This window comes from Argopecten irradians, chromosome 4 (assembly GCF_041381155.1).
Source record: "Argopecten irradians isolate NY chromosome 4, Ai_NY, whole genome shotgun sequence".
NCBI classification, from domain to species: Eukaryota; Metazoa; Mollusca; class Bivalvia; order Pectinida; family Pectinidae; genus Argopecten; species Argopecten irradians.
Window position 1 is genome coordinate 14,632,770 of NC_091137.1, and position 16,020 is coordinate 14,648,789.

Genomic DNA, 16,020 nt, shown 5'->3' on the forward strand with positions numbered 1-16,020 from the left:
TAAAAGCTCAAACTTTTCAATGATGGTAATGGTGTAAAGTAAGTAACTTTTGTAACTGAAGAAAATACTAAAGTTTCTGTTCCTGTTTTTGATCGTGAAAAAATACTATTTGTCAGCGGTGGAGCGTCTTTAAGAATAATTTATTATCTTATTATATTAAGCTATATTTATTTATTTTTTATCTGAGTGGTGCCTGTATATTATATCATTTTTTTATCATTAAGGAAAGCACTGCATGAGTTGATAACATATATATACAATCATTTGTTATTTGTTCCAATGAAAAACAAATGAAAAAAATCATCAAAATCATGCCACGATTTCGTAGTATAATAACACTTTAAACTCACATAGCATCTATGGCTCAAATTCAATGGTTTTTATAGATCTGAAATGTTTTAATTTGCGAGTCAATCAGAAATTCTAAGTCCTCGTATTAGCAAGAGCTTTAAATGACGCCCATGTATCTTTGATCTTATGGTTGATTTTACACCATATGTATCAAGTAAATATTAATAGCACGAACAGTGGTATGGTAATAACAACTGTACACAAGTACATTTTTGTATGTTCGATCACCTGATTTATCGGAAATGTTAGATTCAGGAACAAGTCCACGAGGGACTCACGAGCAACTCACGAGGAAGTAGAAATTATTAACTACAACATAACGACCTGTCAGAGACCGACCTCGGATGTTTGGCTAGCCATATTTAAGTCTAGAAACTTGACAAAATTTATTGAAACAAAGAAATGGAATGTTTCACGTGTGTTTAATGGTGATGTATATCTACCTTTAAAACTCTAATGAGACCTAGCTCTGTGCGACGCTCATACAGTGGGTGTTCCTTTAGGAGAGTTTTAATAGAAAGCACAATTTACTGGTAAAAACTGGCGTTTCTCATCAAATATATATCCACGTGTAACTCTTATATAACACACAATAAAAGTGCCTTAGTTTACGTCTGAGTACTCTTATTTATTTGCTTTCACGGATTTAAAAAATAAGATCACTTAGCCGCATTAACTTCACATCATCCTTATCACTACAACTACATCACTACGGTCGTAACCCGCTTCATGTATACTGATTCAATGTCTCCAAGCCTAAATAAAGAGCATCATCACAATCTGATTTAGTTATCATTAACAACTACTTTTGATACCTTATATTGATGAGAAAGCCTTGAATAATCATGTGAAAGATACAAGGTCCCTTTTAAAGGCAACGATATATTTTCTCCGAAATTGGACCAAAATTAAAAGGCTGCATAATTTTATATCGATGAGTTTTCCGACCTTTGAACAAACTCGCGACATCCTATGTATATGTATATGGAGGTAATTGCAGGTTGCACTCAGTCAAAAGTTACGATTTGTGTGCCGACCATCCGGCCTTGAGTCTAGTGCTCTGTGTGGACAATCCGAATTATTCATTGAAGTTTGTTTTTCGGAGCCCTTGATGTTGGGTCGTTCAGTAACCATAACATCGTTAGCTGATGCCGCGTGCGGATACATTACATAAATACGGGTATATAAGTTTGTCCGGGGTTTGGCGCGTGCAGCGGAAAGGATTACACAGGCGTGAGATTGATAAGGACCCGTTACCTGTAATACCTAGCAGGTGACAGGGACACAAGCAAGTAGTTTGACTAGGAGAGCAGAGAGATGAACAAATGGTCAAGTTGTATTCTCAATAAAATCAATAAATCAGTAACGCAATAGAATAAATAAATAAATAAACATCGGTTATCGTAAACGGGTGAAAAATGACAGTTAAGTCTTACAAAGATGCTCACAGCGATACCAAACTATCTGAATCATTGACAGACAAAAACAAAAATGAAAAAATAAATCATGAAAGGAAAAAACTAAAAAGTTTATTGCAAACTACTACATAACAAGCAAACAGAACAAAACCAACCAATGGTGGACAAAAAGTTTTTCAAACGAAGTCGTCAAACCAAGCAGAGACGAGACTTAAAACGAACTACTCTTGTACTTCTATTCTAAAGACTTGTTCAAAGACAGCGATTTTTGAAAGTATGGTAACGGTCATGAGTCAAGTTTTGTATGCTTATAAAACATATTAAAATGAAAAAGTCATTAATACACGATCGTAAGGTTATACAGGTATATAAATCAGTACCAGTGTTCAATATAAGCTCTCGCGCACTGCAGGATATATATTATTGTAGAATTGCACAATTTCCAATGATGTGAAAGGTACTAGTACAACTGCCCGCGGGAAAACACGTGACCCACGGCTGCTGAGCATACAAACGTAGTCTTTTCGTCTTTGTGTGGTGTAATGGATTAAGGTTTAAAGTTTTTTTTAATGGTCAGGCAATTTATCAATGGCTCCAATTAGACTGAATGTAGTAGCAGACTTAATTGGAATAAATGGTGGCTCGCGTGCTTCCATGGCGGGAACATGGAGGAATGATCAGGATCAGCAGGGTGTTTTGTCCAAGTCTCTAAGTGTTTTAAATTTGGGAGACAGAGATCAGGATCTGAAAGGTCAGCATTTGCTGATTACTATAAATTCAAATTTTAAAAATAGATAAACTTAACACAGAATATTTTACTGGTTTCAAATAAGTATAATAGATATATCAATTTCTAGCCCAAACGAAACATTATTTGTTTCTTTACAATATTTCAATTTTGTTTACTGATAGAAATATGATAATTTTCTTTAAATATTGAAATATGTATTTATGCATGGTGATAGTAAAAAGATGGAAAAAATCAAATATGCTAACAAAAACCTACTCAATTTAACATTTAATAAACAAACAAACTATATTCATATTGATGAAATTATGAGCAGATAACGGAAAGCTCAACTTGAACAAGATCACATGTTCCAAGAAACGCTACCATATTCTGTTTCATCATGAACAGTGGTAATTTCTTACGTTAGTCAAAAGCCCAAACTAAAATTACGTGAATTTACTGTTATGCATATTGCCAATACCCAGAAATATGAAATGGCTTCTGATTTGTTCTGGTACAAGTACGGATTTTATCCATAAAACGTAAATAATCACTGGAATAAAGGATCAAAGACATCGTTTTAAAATAATTTTTATCATAATTTATTTTCAAAATTGTCATTCGCCTTGAATAAATGGTTATTTATTTACTCTTTCAGTTCCAAAGCATGATACGACATTCGCGTTGCTGACAGCTTTGTAGCCATATATAGTTAGCGCATGACTTCTCAACAGATAAATACCCATCCATTCCATACCCAACTTTGTCATAAAAAAATACAAGTGCGCTCTTTGGAGATTTCGAATGACTATATGAGACGCTGACGAGATCCATTAGTGAGTAGAGTAACAGGCGGAAACAAGGATGACTTCAAAGGAAAAGAATCGGAAATGTTAGATCAGTTCATCATATTTGTTTTTACGCGCCACAGAATTCCTGATATGGTTTATAGTAGCAGATATGCTTTTCCAGTTGTACCTTACAAATCGCAGCGTTTTCTGGTTCTTTCCAGCTTTACTCTACCGCTCTATCGTATTACGTAACTGTTTTAGTTGTAAACCTTTAAATCTTCCATTTATATTAGATTTAAACGTGGTTATGTTTTTAGAGTGATCTGTAATATATGTATATCGAGTATTAGTAGGTAACCATATCTTTTCGTGGTTTGTATGTTGCGGTTTTCAACATATCTTTGATAAAGCAATAACAAATGTAATTGTATATGTGCGAATTCATAATTGTGCTAACTTATTGTAAACTTATTGTGCTAACTTATTCAAAATCAAGTTTGAACTCAAAATTGATTGCTCTTGAATAAATACGTTAATAGTATTAAACTGATAGGCGATAAAATGTATCATCTCTTCTTCGTCACAGTAGAACTAAGATCACAAGTAGCAGACTTCTTGTGATTGTCGTTGGTTGATGCTGCAGATTATTTTCTTTCAGTTCACGAGTGTAGACTGTTTTGATATTATTGGTGATTGGTACTGCAGATGATACTGTCCCAGTTTTTGAGTACAGACTGCAGATAATTAAGGTAGTAGACTTAATATTACTAATGTTTCCCCAGTTTCTAAGTAAAGTTTGTTATGGTATTATTGATGCTAGACACTGCCGATGATTTTGGCACATTTCTCATTTTTGTGGTGACCTGAGTGTTAAGTGATGCTTGAATGCTTTCAAATGGTACGGTTAACAATTTATGCAATTTATCGTTTTTTCCATAAATGGTATTGGAAATGATTGAAAAATTCCCACTGAAACTCAAATAAATGTTAGTCAATGTGACACTTTTTCGCACACGGCGAAGGGCAATATCTGAGCAATGACTACACAATACATTGGTTTCCTCCATTGCAAAATTTCAGTGCTTTTTTCATATACTTGCATTTGCAAATTATGATAGTAATAGCGCGACCTGGTAATCGAAGCCGTCTCCTATCTAGGATAAATATCTTCTACCTTAAAACATTAGCTTCGTCTGTAGTTGGGAGTCTATAATAATGTACATCAATATAGGAAAGTCCATACAAATCAAAAAACATTCAGTGTAATGTCTAGCAACAGAAAATTACAAAACCATTGCGTTAATTTACGAAGACAACGTTTTGAGCTCCAAAGTCACTAGGGACTGAGAAGTGTTTTTTTTTCATATGTTTAGTGTTCTTACCACTCACTACAGAAATATTTGCATCATCGTAAGAAGACTTAATTAATTGTTATTTGCATTAGAAACAAACTATGAAGTTATGATCCGCCTTCTCCCTTATTTCTGTACAACAATCTGAATCGCCGTGGATCCCTAAACACGCTTTATTAGGGGAAGGACAAGACAGAAAAGTGGATCCTATTATAAGCGTGTCACATGACCCTTTGACAATCTGTCGCTAGTCTAACTTACCGACTTATATCCCCCTAAATCCGTGTTTGATTTGTTGCTTGATCTCTTTATCATAACCAAACATTATTCGCGTGCCAAACACGAATTTTAGACCCCCTTTCATGTGCGTCTATAAATAGCTAGAGAGGGCGTGGTGTGGAATGTGACGACATACGGTATCGCGAGCGATGGGCGACCTGGCTACAGAGGCATGATGGGTACTTCGTGACAGTAAGACAGGTTGGGAAATCGAAGTATCCATTATAGCTAAGGCTGGTGAAATATCTTCAGGAGATTATTACTTCAGTAGTTAAAGATATGATTAAAACACAACTTTAATTATATATAACTATACATTGATAAATAGCATATAAAATGGTTTTTTCAACTTGAATTTACCAATAAATTGAGAAGTAGGAAGGGATATAATTGATGATAGTTATAGAACATCCTACCCTGTACCCTGTTTGAAAGAAATAGAGCTCTAAGCTATTGATATAACACCCATTGGAACGTGGTTTCGAAATTCGTTTTTTTTTTAAATTCATTGCTTGAAAAAAAATCATGAAATTATTAACATTAATATTATATAACGGTACATGTAATTATTTCGCTAACCGTAAATGGGAATATCGTAAATGTTGCTAACCTATTTCTGCTTTAGGTATCAACGACTATGTGTTTATGTATCCGGCCTACAACGGTATATCAAAGATGACGTCATTATCTGTCTAAAAGTATTTCATGGATAATAGATAGCAGGTCTGTATCTTACATTTCCCTTCCTTTTACCAATGTATGCATTTCAGTTCCCCCCGTCGGTCCTTTTCTATGTCATTCGTATTAACATAGTGGACAAATACTAAACTATTGTGTGTTTATTATATGTCTTTTGTGTTGTTCAGTCATCTTCTCTTCTATACAGTTGCCTTTGTTTACGCTTTGATATGCCGTCTGTTTTCGTGTATGTAATATCATCTGCAAACCAATGGTTTATTTGGATACTTTTAACATTAAGCAAATTAAACTAGCTTAAGTGCAAATATAACACCAAGACAAAAACGACAATGCGTGTTATTATACTCCAAAATTTTTATTAGTCAACAAAGAAGTTGTAACGATATTACAGAATAATTAATGAACATATATATAATTTGTCAATATGAAAAAGGGAAACAAAATTTTATGGTGTACAATGATGACGTCATTTAAATGTGTACACATAAATTGAGGACGTCATATATCTGGTATAATGAAAACCATATAAATCGACAAAGGAAACGTTTATATAAGGTGATGGACATTGCCTTCTCTCTGAAGTTTCGCTGATACACGATATACAGTATTCTTGATCTACAACAAAAACATGGTAACAGGAAAAAAGACAAATGCTTATCAAACCAAACCCGTGTCTTACAAATGGAAGAACAGTGTAATTAAGTTTTTATTCAATTTAATTCAAATTCTCTTTACATTATTTATATGACAACAAAGTTTTCCTTTTTATTTTCATAAGAAATTGATGGAAAAAGTCTAAGAAAGATTTTAACAAATTTACTGTTATCAGGTTAGGAAATTTAAATACACATTTAATGATTTATGAAGACCACACTAAGTTATCTTAATTAATTCACAAAACGCTTAAGTCCCAGTTCTGCCTATGATGGCCGTATTATCATTTACAATTTTGGCTGTGTGTTGAGGTAAGGACCAGGCGTCCCAATTTGTCTTAATGCTTTAGGAACTATGGAAATTATCTTTCCAGGTGCATTCATTGTAATATCTACAGCTTAAATTATGATTACAGAGAACAACACTAATAAAACCATTTGGCTATCAAACAAGCAAATACTGAACAACGGATTTCAAACCTATCCTATAAATTTTACCATGGCGACATCGGTACAGAACTAAGGTGTTTTACTGTTTCATCACATGGACAATGTCATATGCCATGATATACTGCAATAGCATACCTACAGGACCCTCGCATTCTGACAATACAACGAGTGTCTTTTCTTTCCAGGACTTATGAAGTCACTTGAAATGGTACTTAACGTTATCCTCAACTATACACAAGGTCATATTAAATTTGATTTAGTTTTAAATAGAGAAAACAAAAAGAAAATCACTCAATGATTTCTCTTTGTGAAAACAAAGAACATTATATTGAGATTATTAAGATCCTCTTAATGAAATGGCACATTTTCTTTAAACCAGCTTTCTCTTTTTTCAATGGATATTGAATTAACTTGAAATGGATATATATCTAATAAACTGTTAATTTTCTATCAGTTCTGTATAAAGAACTTTTAAAAGTTATCTTACGTAACAGGTGCTTGAGAATAAAGATACACAACAATCCACCAAAACGCTGAGCAATGCATGAATTGTATCGTCAATGTATTGTTATATTTAGTGTTCCTCTTAATTGTATCTGGACCAAGTTTTCATTAACTCCCGTCCAATTTTGTCTGCAATGCTATGTGTAAACGTGTTGTTAATTACCATAAATCCCAGGATAATCCGCGTTGGGTACATTTATTTTCAGAATGCTGGAAGTATTTATGCCGGCATACGAGTGTGTCAATCAATTGCATGTTTACAAAATTTTGTCAAATATGTTATCCTAAAGTTTTTGTGAAAGTTATATCTTGTAATCAATCTAAAAGTATATGAATGAAGTGTTTCGAAAGTGAAGTATTCCTGTATTTGTCTTTACCAGCAATTCTTACAGATTAGATCCATTTTAAATTCCAATGAAAATTTCAATTTAAACGATAGAAATAATCGATTTGCGACAATTCTTGAAATTTAGCTGAATCTCGCGGCCATACGTTTTATCCAGGATTTAACTGCTCCATATTTATTTGTGGTATCGTTTTATTTGTATCACAATCGCCGGCGACCCACGCTTGATTGCATACATTGCACTATCATCACCGTCGTGCACTCAACCTTGGATCTCCGACAATGGGGTTAGACAGTTAATTTGACACAGCTTTAATATGTAACATCGTTTCCTTTTCGAACACAAAAATGGGGACGTTTGCTAACGTACCAGGGTATTTGTAAACAAAAACATTTGGGATTGTGCTGACAAAACACCACGATAGTTAAATATCACGGGAGTTTTTCGGTAAAATATCTAATTAAATACTGGATGATTTTTTTCACGATAACATCTAAAGATAAAAGTATAATAGAGCAACCATTTGACATTTAGAAAACAAAGATGTAATATATACATTGGTAGATATATATAATATATATAGATTATATACTTTATATATGTATATAGATAATACAACAATTCATATATATTTATAATATATAACACTTATTCACACAAACCCAAAGCACAATACTCTTAGAAATGAAACATGAGTTCAGTAAACGTTCTTGAATTCCATTTCCACAGTAAACTATAAACATTCATTCAACCATAATTGTGCAGTAGTAATTAATCAAGAGATAATGAGATAAGACATAATTGTAGGACAACCGAGTGTATTTAAGATCGTGTACTGTGAAATTCAAAAACGTTTAATGCAATGACAGATTGGTCAGTATACAGCGCCTGTAGTACACTCACAGGACACCATGTATAGCGTCAACGTTTCCACTCTCTGTAGACAGCATAACTTAGATGTACTACAATGTGTATGAGGCATGGTAATATAAAAAGTATAAAAAGAGCGATCCAGCGACGCAATGCCGGATCTCTCGCACCAGATTTAGTAATGCTTTTTTGTTAGCTACAAACTAAAAACAAACGTTTTCTATCTCATCTTTAAATGAGTAATCCCTTTTCAATTTAACAGGGAATTTTTCCAGAAAAATAATTTAAATGCATATTATAAGGAAAGAAAAAATCGAGCGGAAAAATAACGCCTTTGAGAACATTTTCAAGTAGATTAATTAAGAAAACTTTTTTTAAAAATACATATTAAAACTTGTGATTCCCCTTTGCCTTAGCCATTCACCCAATGTATTCTAATCTACATTTTACACTAACCCTGGCGTTATGATCCCAACATAACACTACTCTAAACACATCTAAATATTTAGTGAATGGTCATCACAAATTTAAAGCAATATGAGCATGAAACACAAAGGCTTTGTTGTGTTTAATTGTCACTACACTAAAATCCCTTTCACCCCTAAAGACCACTTGTAGTATCCATGACGACGGACGGTTAATTCCATTCACTGAACATAGGGGCCATAGGGTTGACTTGAGCAATATCTTTGGTATTGTATCGGCCCACAGCAGAAATAGGTTGATGTGGTCTTGTGAAAAATGTAAATGCTTCAATAGGTCTACGAAAATATATTTCCACGTACTTTACTTGGGTGGAAGCAGTATTACAGCAACATTACAGTAATCGCTAGTTTGTCTTGTGTAGCTGGTACCACGCATTTTAAGTAGAATCCACAAAGACTCGTCGTTTAATCCTAGGATCATAGGACTAGGTCTGGTATTAAAACTCATGTATATAATAGAAGTAGTCGGAAATAAGAAGACGATGGCCCAAAGTCGGTGGGAAAATAAGTGCGAGATGAAGCATCAGAAAGGAATTGCGACATCGAACCCGGTTGAGGAAAGACAGGAAAGGCCATCTATATATGTAAAAAATATTATTTCAAAATAGCTAAATTATAGAATTTTTGTTCATACTTGCGTATAATGCAATTTTCAAATAAGCAAAAGAAATTTGATGAAATTATACCTCCTATATCGTGGCCATTGATAATTAAACACTTCAACAGCTTATGGGGTTGTTCTTATAATGTGAAGTAAGGAACAATAGAAATATATTTATAAACCTCCGCATTAGTCAAAATATCGAGCAGATACCAGTCAAGGCCAACCAAAACTAATAAAAACGGAAGAAAATGTATGAATTTAATGTGGTTTATAGTACAGTATATGTATCACATGTGATCAAAAGTTCGATTGGTCCATCATTTGAGGCGAAGAAAGAAAATATTCGTTTTCGGTGTTTTATGTTATATTGCCAGCCTGTTTTGACTTAATCAAATTCAAATACATAGACAATGTGTAGTGCTTCGATTTAATCCTAAATAAGAATTTCCATGTATGAGGACATTCGTGTAAGTTGTTGTTTTCGGAAATTATATTTCATATTCGTAGTCATTCACAACGAAAATATGGCCACTTTGGAAAGGTTGATTACTTCGGATGAAACTTATAGGTTAGTTTAGGAATAGGTGTTAAAGAGTAAGGACTTCAGGGTTATAACATCTTCAGCTTAGGTGTAAACTTGGAAATGTTTATCATTTAAGGTGTGGAGCAAGTGTCTACTCTGGTAGTCCGGTCTATTACAACGTCGTTCATGATCAGACTAAAGATATTCCAGCAGCATGCCTAGCCAGGCGGCAAGACAGCCCGTAGGCAATGCAAGACCTGGCTTCGACTAGGCCTTGCAACGCACATGGTATGCATGTATGTTACTACATCAAGTCTTCAGCTAGCAGAGATCTCCACTATCAGAAAGTATGTTGAACAAACCTACTGACGTTTATTTTCTGAAGGAAACATAGTCAAGATGATATGGTCATTTCAAGAGTTGACCATTACCGGTAGGATGGAGTGGTGCTACGGTCACTGAGGGAGCAGTGACCACTGAGGTAAATGAACATAATGGAAGAATGGTCAACACTCAGGTCAGATCAACTGACGACTGAATGACCAAACACTGGAACGGTATACAGTTGAGTTCGGACACATCTGCCTGACGCGATATTTACTGGAATGGTCACCTGAGGTACAGTGACCATCCACTGGACGATTGGGTCATGGTAGGTCACTGGGGTAGTGACCTTGACGGTTCGGTAGAGTGACCACTTGCCGGACGATGAAGTATGAACGTAGTCACACGCTGGACACTGGAGAAACATCAGGATACGACGCTGATGACGGTAAACAAAATATCTACTGCTGCCATAGTTTTATTGGTGTGATCCGTTCTGTACGGCTATATAGTGTAAGATATCTGAAACAGAGTATATATACAACGTATTAGATATCCGTTATGTAAGGCCATATTAAGTAAGATATCTGAAACAGAGTATATATACAACATATTAAATATCAGTTATGTATGGCCATATCAAGTAATATATCTAAAACGAGAATATATAACTGCATCTAGGGAGCGTACACTGTTAACGTATATATTTTAGCAGTCATCATATTTTAAAGCTTTTCGCTCCAGGAATACGTTTTCTGTGTATCTTTTATATATATATATATATATCGCTAACAGTAAGTCTCAAATGGATATCTCGTGTTTCACCTGCAACAATTCATATTGAATCTTAAATATAGCAATTGTACTACAAAGAGTTTGGTCAACAGATAAATAAAACAGATTACTTACCTTTATTTCTTGAACATTTTGAAAAGTGAAGACTTTTTGTTGGAAGCGGGACCCATCATCATTGGGACTTGGTTTTTATGAGTAATGTTTATCTACAAAACGACATAAATTTTAGTAAGTAAAGCTTATCTGCAAAACGACATGAGCCTTCAATGATCAAGTTTTAGTGATACGAAAGATTCAGAAATAAGAATAAGATAAATACTAAGAAATGTGACTAGCGCTCTTAAGAACAAAGCGTCGCTTACTTATAACATTTCGATATCTTATTCATCCTCATTCATAAAGCAATTTCGACCTAAATTTCAAAACAGTTTGTTCTGTGAATTCCGATCGGCACAATCCAAGATAAAATCAGGTGTTTGTCAAGTATAAACATCCTAAGATCATACAAAAAGAAATAGTAGCTTACCGTACAGGGAGGTTGGAGCCAAGGTTCACCATCTATTTGCATGGGGAATCGTTTCCTCGTTCTGTGGACGGAATCATATTTCACTTTCTTTACCTTTTTTATAACTTTTCAATACCTACTGCTTATATATTGCCTTTCGAATAGATAAAGGGTTTAAAACATCTTTATTGAACGTACAAACCGAAGTCGAGCGATTATGAATTTTTATGACATATATTAGTATATGTTTTATTAATAATGTTTTAACAGGACTCATGAAGACCATCAGGAGGATAGTCAAACCAACAGAGACACCTGCACACAAGTCCAAGGTGCTCAGGTCAAAATTATTTTGGTTAATCATAATTAATACTTCGCAACCTTTTAACTGATGTATTAATATACATGTTTATAACTTTTTTTCCTCTTTCGATATTTCCAAATTGTGTTTCTTGTTATTCCAAAAATCGTTCTAAGGGAATGGTTCAAGCACTTTATTCCATGAGCATTTAAAACTATATATACTTTCATCCTAATGGCAGTGGAGTATTCTGCACCTACCTGATCACAACCTGGCCACATTGCGCTAGCCGTCGACCAGACGCTCTAAGTCCAGCATATACCTGGCCCATATGCATACTGTTCTCCAGTCCTACGACTTCAATCATGCTGTCACCCACATCTACAGAACAGCAAGGAAGAGGGATAACGAATAATCTTATTGAGCATTACATGGTATGTATGTTGTGTTCGGCACAAACAAATGAAAAATTGGTCATAGCATAGATTCAAACAGAGCTTTAAAAAAAGTCACAAAAGTTATAAAACTTTTAATTGAAAGTAAAAACTTGATTGTTTGGAGTAAACAGAATACCATTTTTTCTAAATATAACTCGTCAGTTATACCAAAGGTCTACAAAGTCAAGGGATGGTGGTCAAAAAAACTAGAAAGGTGTAGAATCTTGATGGGGAACATCGTCCGAACTTGGACGAAAATAATTCAATATAGAGGTCCCAGGACTAAGTGTTGGTGGATACCATCGTCTGAACTTCGACAAAAAATAGATCAAGTTAAAGATAGTTACCTACATAGTCATGTTATACTCGATCGAAGTCCAAGCCTTGGGCAGATGATAGTGTACAGTTTGTAAAATATTTCGGAAATAGAGTCTTAAACCTTTTTAGACCATAAACTTTTATATGTTCATTTACCGACTTGGCAAGATACTGATTTTGCAAGATACTGATATCTAAAAATTCTTCCTAAACATTAGAGATAATTAGATGGATTCACTTCGGGATGGCCCGTATCCACTGAAGTCCCCCGTGATGCTATTGCCGAGTTCCATTAAAGACTAACAAGGACCCTTTATCTAACCTTCTATGTAAATATGACCGCGTCACCGCCTAATGTGCCACTGGTCAATAGCCTTTCTTCTCCATTGTCAATTTATTGGGCCTTCCCAGTAAGAAATGGATTAAAACATTAAAATCAAAGTTAACATATTTCTGTCTCATTTACGACACGAGAAAAATAAAACGAAAGAATGATAAAAATTACTAATCAATATATCGAAATATCTTAAGTATAGGCATAGTCGGTGATTACTTTAGAAAAATCTCGTGATAATCGATAAATAGATCAGAATAAATTCAGCAAAGCAATTTCTGTATCAAGTCTTTAGAAAAATTTTCTTCTTGTCAATCGATAGATCTAAATAAATTAAATGAAGCAATAGGTGATGATGACTTTCAGAAGAAAACTTTTTATTAGAGCTGATAATCAATTTCAAAAAAGTTAATGCACTGTAGTATTGATCGTCATTAATACAGTGCGCTCATCAGCTTGGATTAGACTGTCATTGGTCGACTCCATTGTCATATCAATACACAGGTCTTGTTTTATGTGTAAAAGGCAGGCAAGACGCTGATGACAGTGGGCTTTATCAGGAAAATCAACACCAATACAGCCTTTCTACTAGATTAGGTCTGAGCAATAAACGTAGCCGTGTCTTCTCTGCTTACTTAGACACGGAGAAAACATGAAAGACAATAAAATTGTTACAAGATATTGACTGTACCATTGACCCACAACCATCGCACCGGTTATTGCGGGTTTTGTTGTTTTGGCCATGCAGGTATTCACTGAAATACTTAAAAGCAAATACGCCAGACCGATTGCTCTCTTTGATTAGTTGTAGGACAATGAACACCAAGGTAAGAATTTCTACCAGGATAACCATCGGCAATATCTATACACTTCATTAGGTGTCCTAATCCCCAATACGCAGTCAAGTAAAAAGCTTCTCATACTTTAGATATAACAGGAAAAATATCTATATCAAAATATTAAGTATTTATGAACGAAAAACTTGGCTATTATTTTTGTTTGATTTTTTGGGTCTCCAAACGTCATACTGGGGCAAATGTAAAAGTAGTAGAAAAAGAACATAAAGATATGCCCGTAAAACAGCAGGATGAAGTTATAAGAATAAAAAGGGATTTATTTATAAGTCTATTCATAAGTCATAGATTGTAGACCTGTCAATTTAATGACATCTATACAGAAGATAACGAACAGTCTTTCTTTAGTGGATCCATGATTATAGAAGCTACAATACTAATTGAACAGAACCGTCAGAATTTAAATTCTCATCATAAATCGACAAGTGACTAACCAAGTTTGTATGATTACCCTTTTCATTTGTTTCTTAAACGTCATTGGCTTAAAATATCTACATTGCACCCGATTTGTGCGTCAGCTATGTTTCTAAATCTGACATATCTTGGATAATGATCATTAAGATTAAGAATCAGATGTCAATATTATCTTATTATCATTCAATATTTGGAATCAGTTGTCAATATTGTTTTATTATTATATATATTATTCAAGATTTAGAATCAGTTTTCAATTCTTATTATTATTCAATATTTGGAATCAGCTGTCAATTCTTATTATTATTCAAGATTCGGAATCAGTTGTCAATTCTTATTATCATTCAAGATTTGGAACCGGTTGTCAATATTATCTTATCATAATTCAATGTCCAAATATTATAGTATATTTATGATTATTGTTATATGTTTTCAGAAGCATTTATTCAGCTATTCAACCTGACAATTTAACTTGAATTGAAATGGACACATTTCAATATTATGTTCCCATAAAACAAGAGTTCCAATAAAGATATAACACTGAAAAGTCTTCGCCTAAAATCAAATCAAACGTAACTTTGGGTATATTTGATTGGCGCTTTTTGTTTCTTTTCTTACAGATCGTGAATCTGAACAGTATAAACTCTTTATTTTCCAATCATTTAGATACACATGTACAGAAATATTTAATTTCAAATTGTATGATTTTTCCAATGATCGTATGGAAAAATATACCACATCTTAATCTTAATCTTAATTAAAAAAAAGTAACAAAAGATTTCAAAAAATTATATAATAAAATCATATACCATAGGACTGAATATCGGTATTAACGTTTTGATGAATAAATTTAGAGCATTATTTAAAATTAATTGATGTCAATACAATTTTAAAACATTCAGTAGAGCTGTACCACCATTCATACCCATACATATCTAGATAAAACAACAAATACACACTAATATCTAATATCTGTATTAACAAAGTAGAAATTTTGTAAGTGCTGATGTTATAGAATTGATGCAAATGGCAGGTTATAGATTATTAGGGCGAGCCTGATATAACAACGCAATGTCGTGATTACTAGAATTCTTTTGATCTACACAAAACAAGCATGTCACTGATTGGAGCTCTGCGCATGAACAGAAAAAAATCAGCCATATTCATTCCTTGGCGTAACTGATTTACAAAATCATGAAACATTTAAGAAAGGAAACGTTTTGTCAGGAATGTCTTCAATCCTTTACCACTACAAAGCTGTTCGTCAAAAATAATTCTGCCCCGATTCTTTAATAACCATCTAGTTGCCATGGCGACTGTTTTTAATTGAACAAGTCTTTCTGTGGCGATGACAATATGACAGACTCTATAATAAACACTCTGTCATTTTGACATGCAGGCTATTATGCTCGATAATAAAATTCTATTTCAGAATAGTGCATAGCCTACCTGTAGCTGTCCGTGGATATTGATTTTAGGACAGAGAACTAAGCTGGAGAAATATTTCTCTAAACACGCTGCAAGTCTGCAAATCACGGTCGAGACGACAGTGTCAGCCTCCATACGTAAGTTTAAGAGATACAGGTCTGTATAGACACAACCATGTATTTCACATGACATTTTTTATCGACTTCGTGGCCATATTTGGTGTCGTCATATTTATAAACATGTTTGTCTGTTTA

At 33.9% G+C, this 16,020-nt stretch overlaps 1 protein-coding gene across 3 annotated transcripts in view; it reads right to left on the minus strand.

Annotated features, from left to right (window-relative positions):
* Window positions 1–5,954: 5,954 nt before the first annotated feature.
* Window positions 5,955–16,020, minus strand: part of LOC138320702 (diacylglycerol kinase beta-like) — an 85,733-nt gene continuing 75,667 nt past the window's right edge. For all 3 annotated transcript variants that reach the window (XM_069263871.1, XM_069263870.1, XM_069263869.1), the window contains 4 exons: window positions 12,242–12,362; window positions 11,702–11,762; window positions 11,290–11,381; window positions 5,955–10,902 (listed from right to left, as the gene is read on the minus strand). In XM_069263871.1, coding sequence (XP_069119972.1) covers window positions 11,292–11,381; window positions 11,702–11,762; window positions 12,242–12,362 — 272 coding nt within the window. In that variant the 3' untranslated portion in view covers window positions 5,955–10,902; window positions 11,290–11,291. The remainder of the gene's footprint in view (window positions 10,903–11,289; window positions 11,382–11,701; window positions 11,763–12,241; window positions 12,363–16,020) is intronic.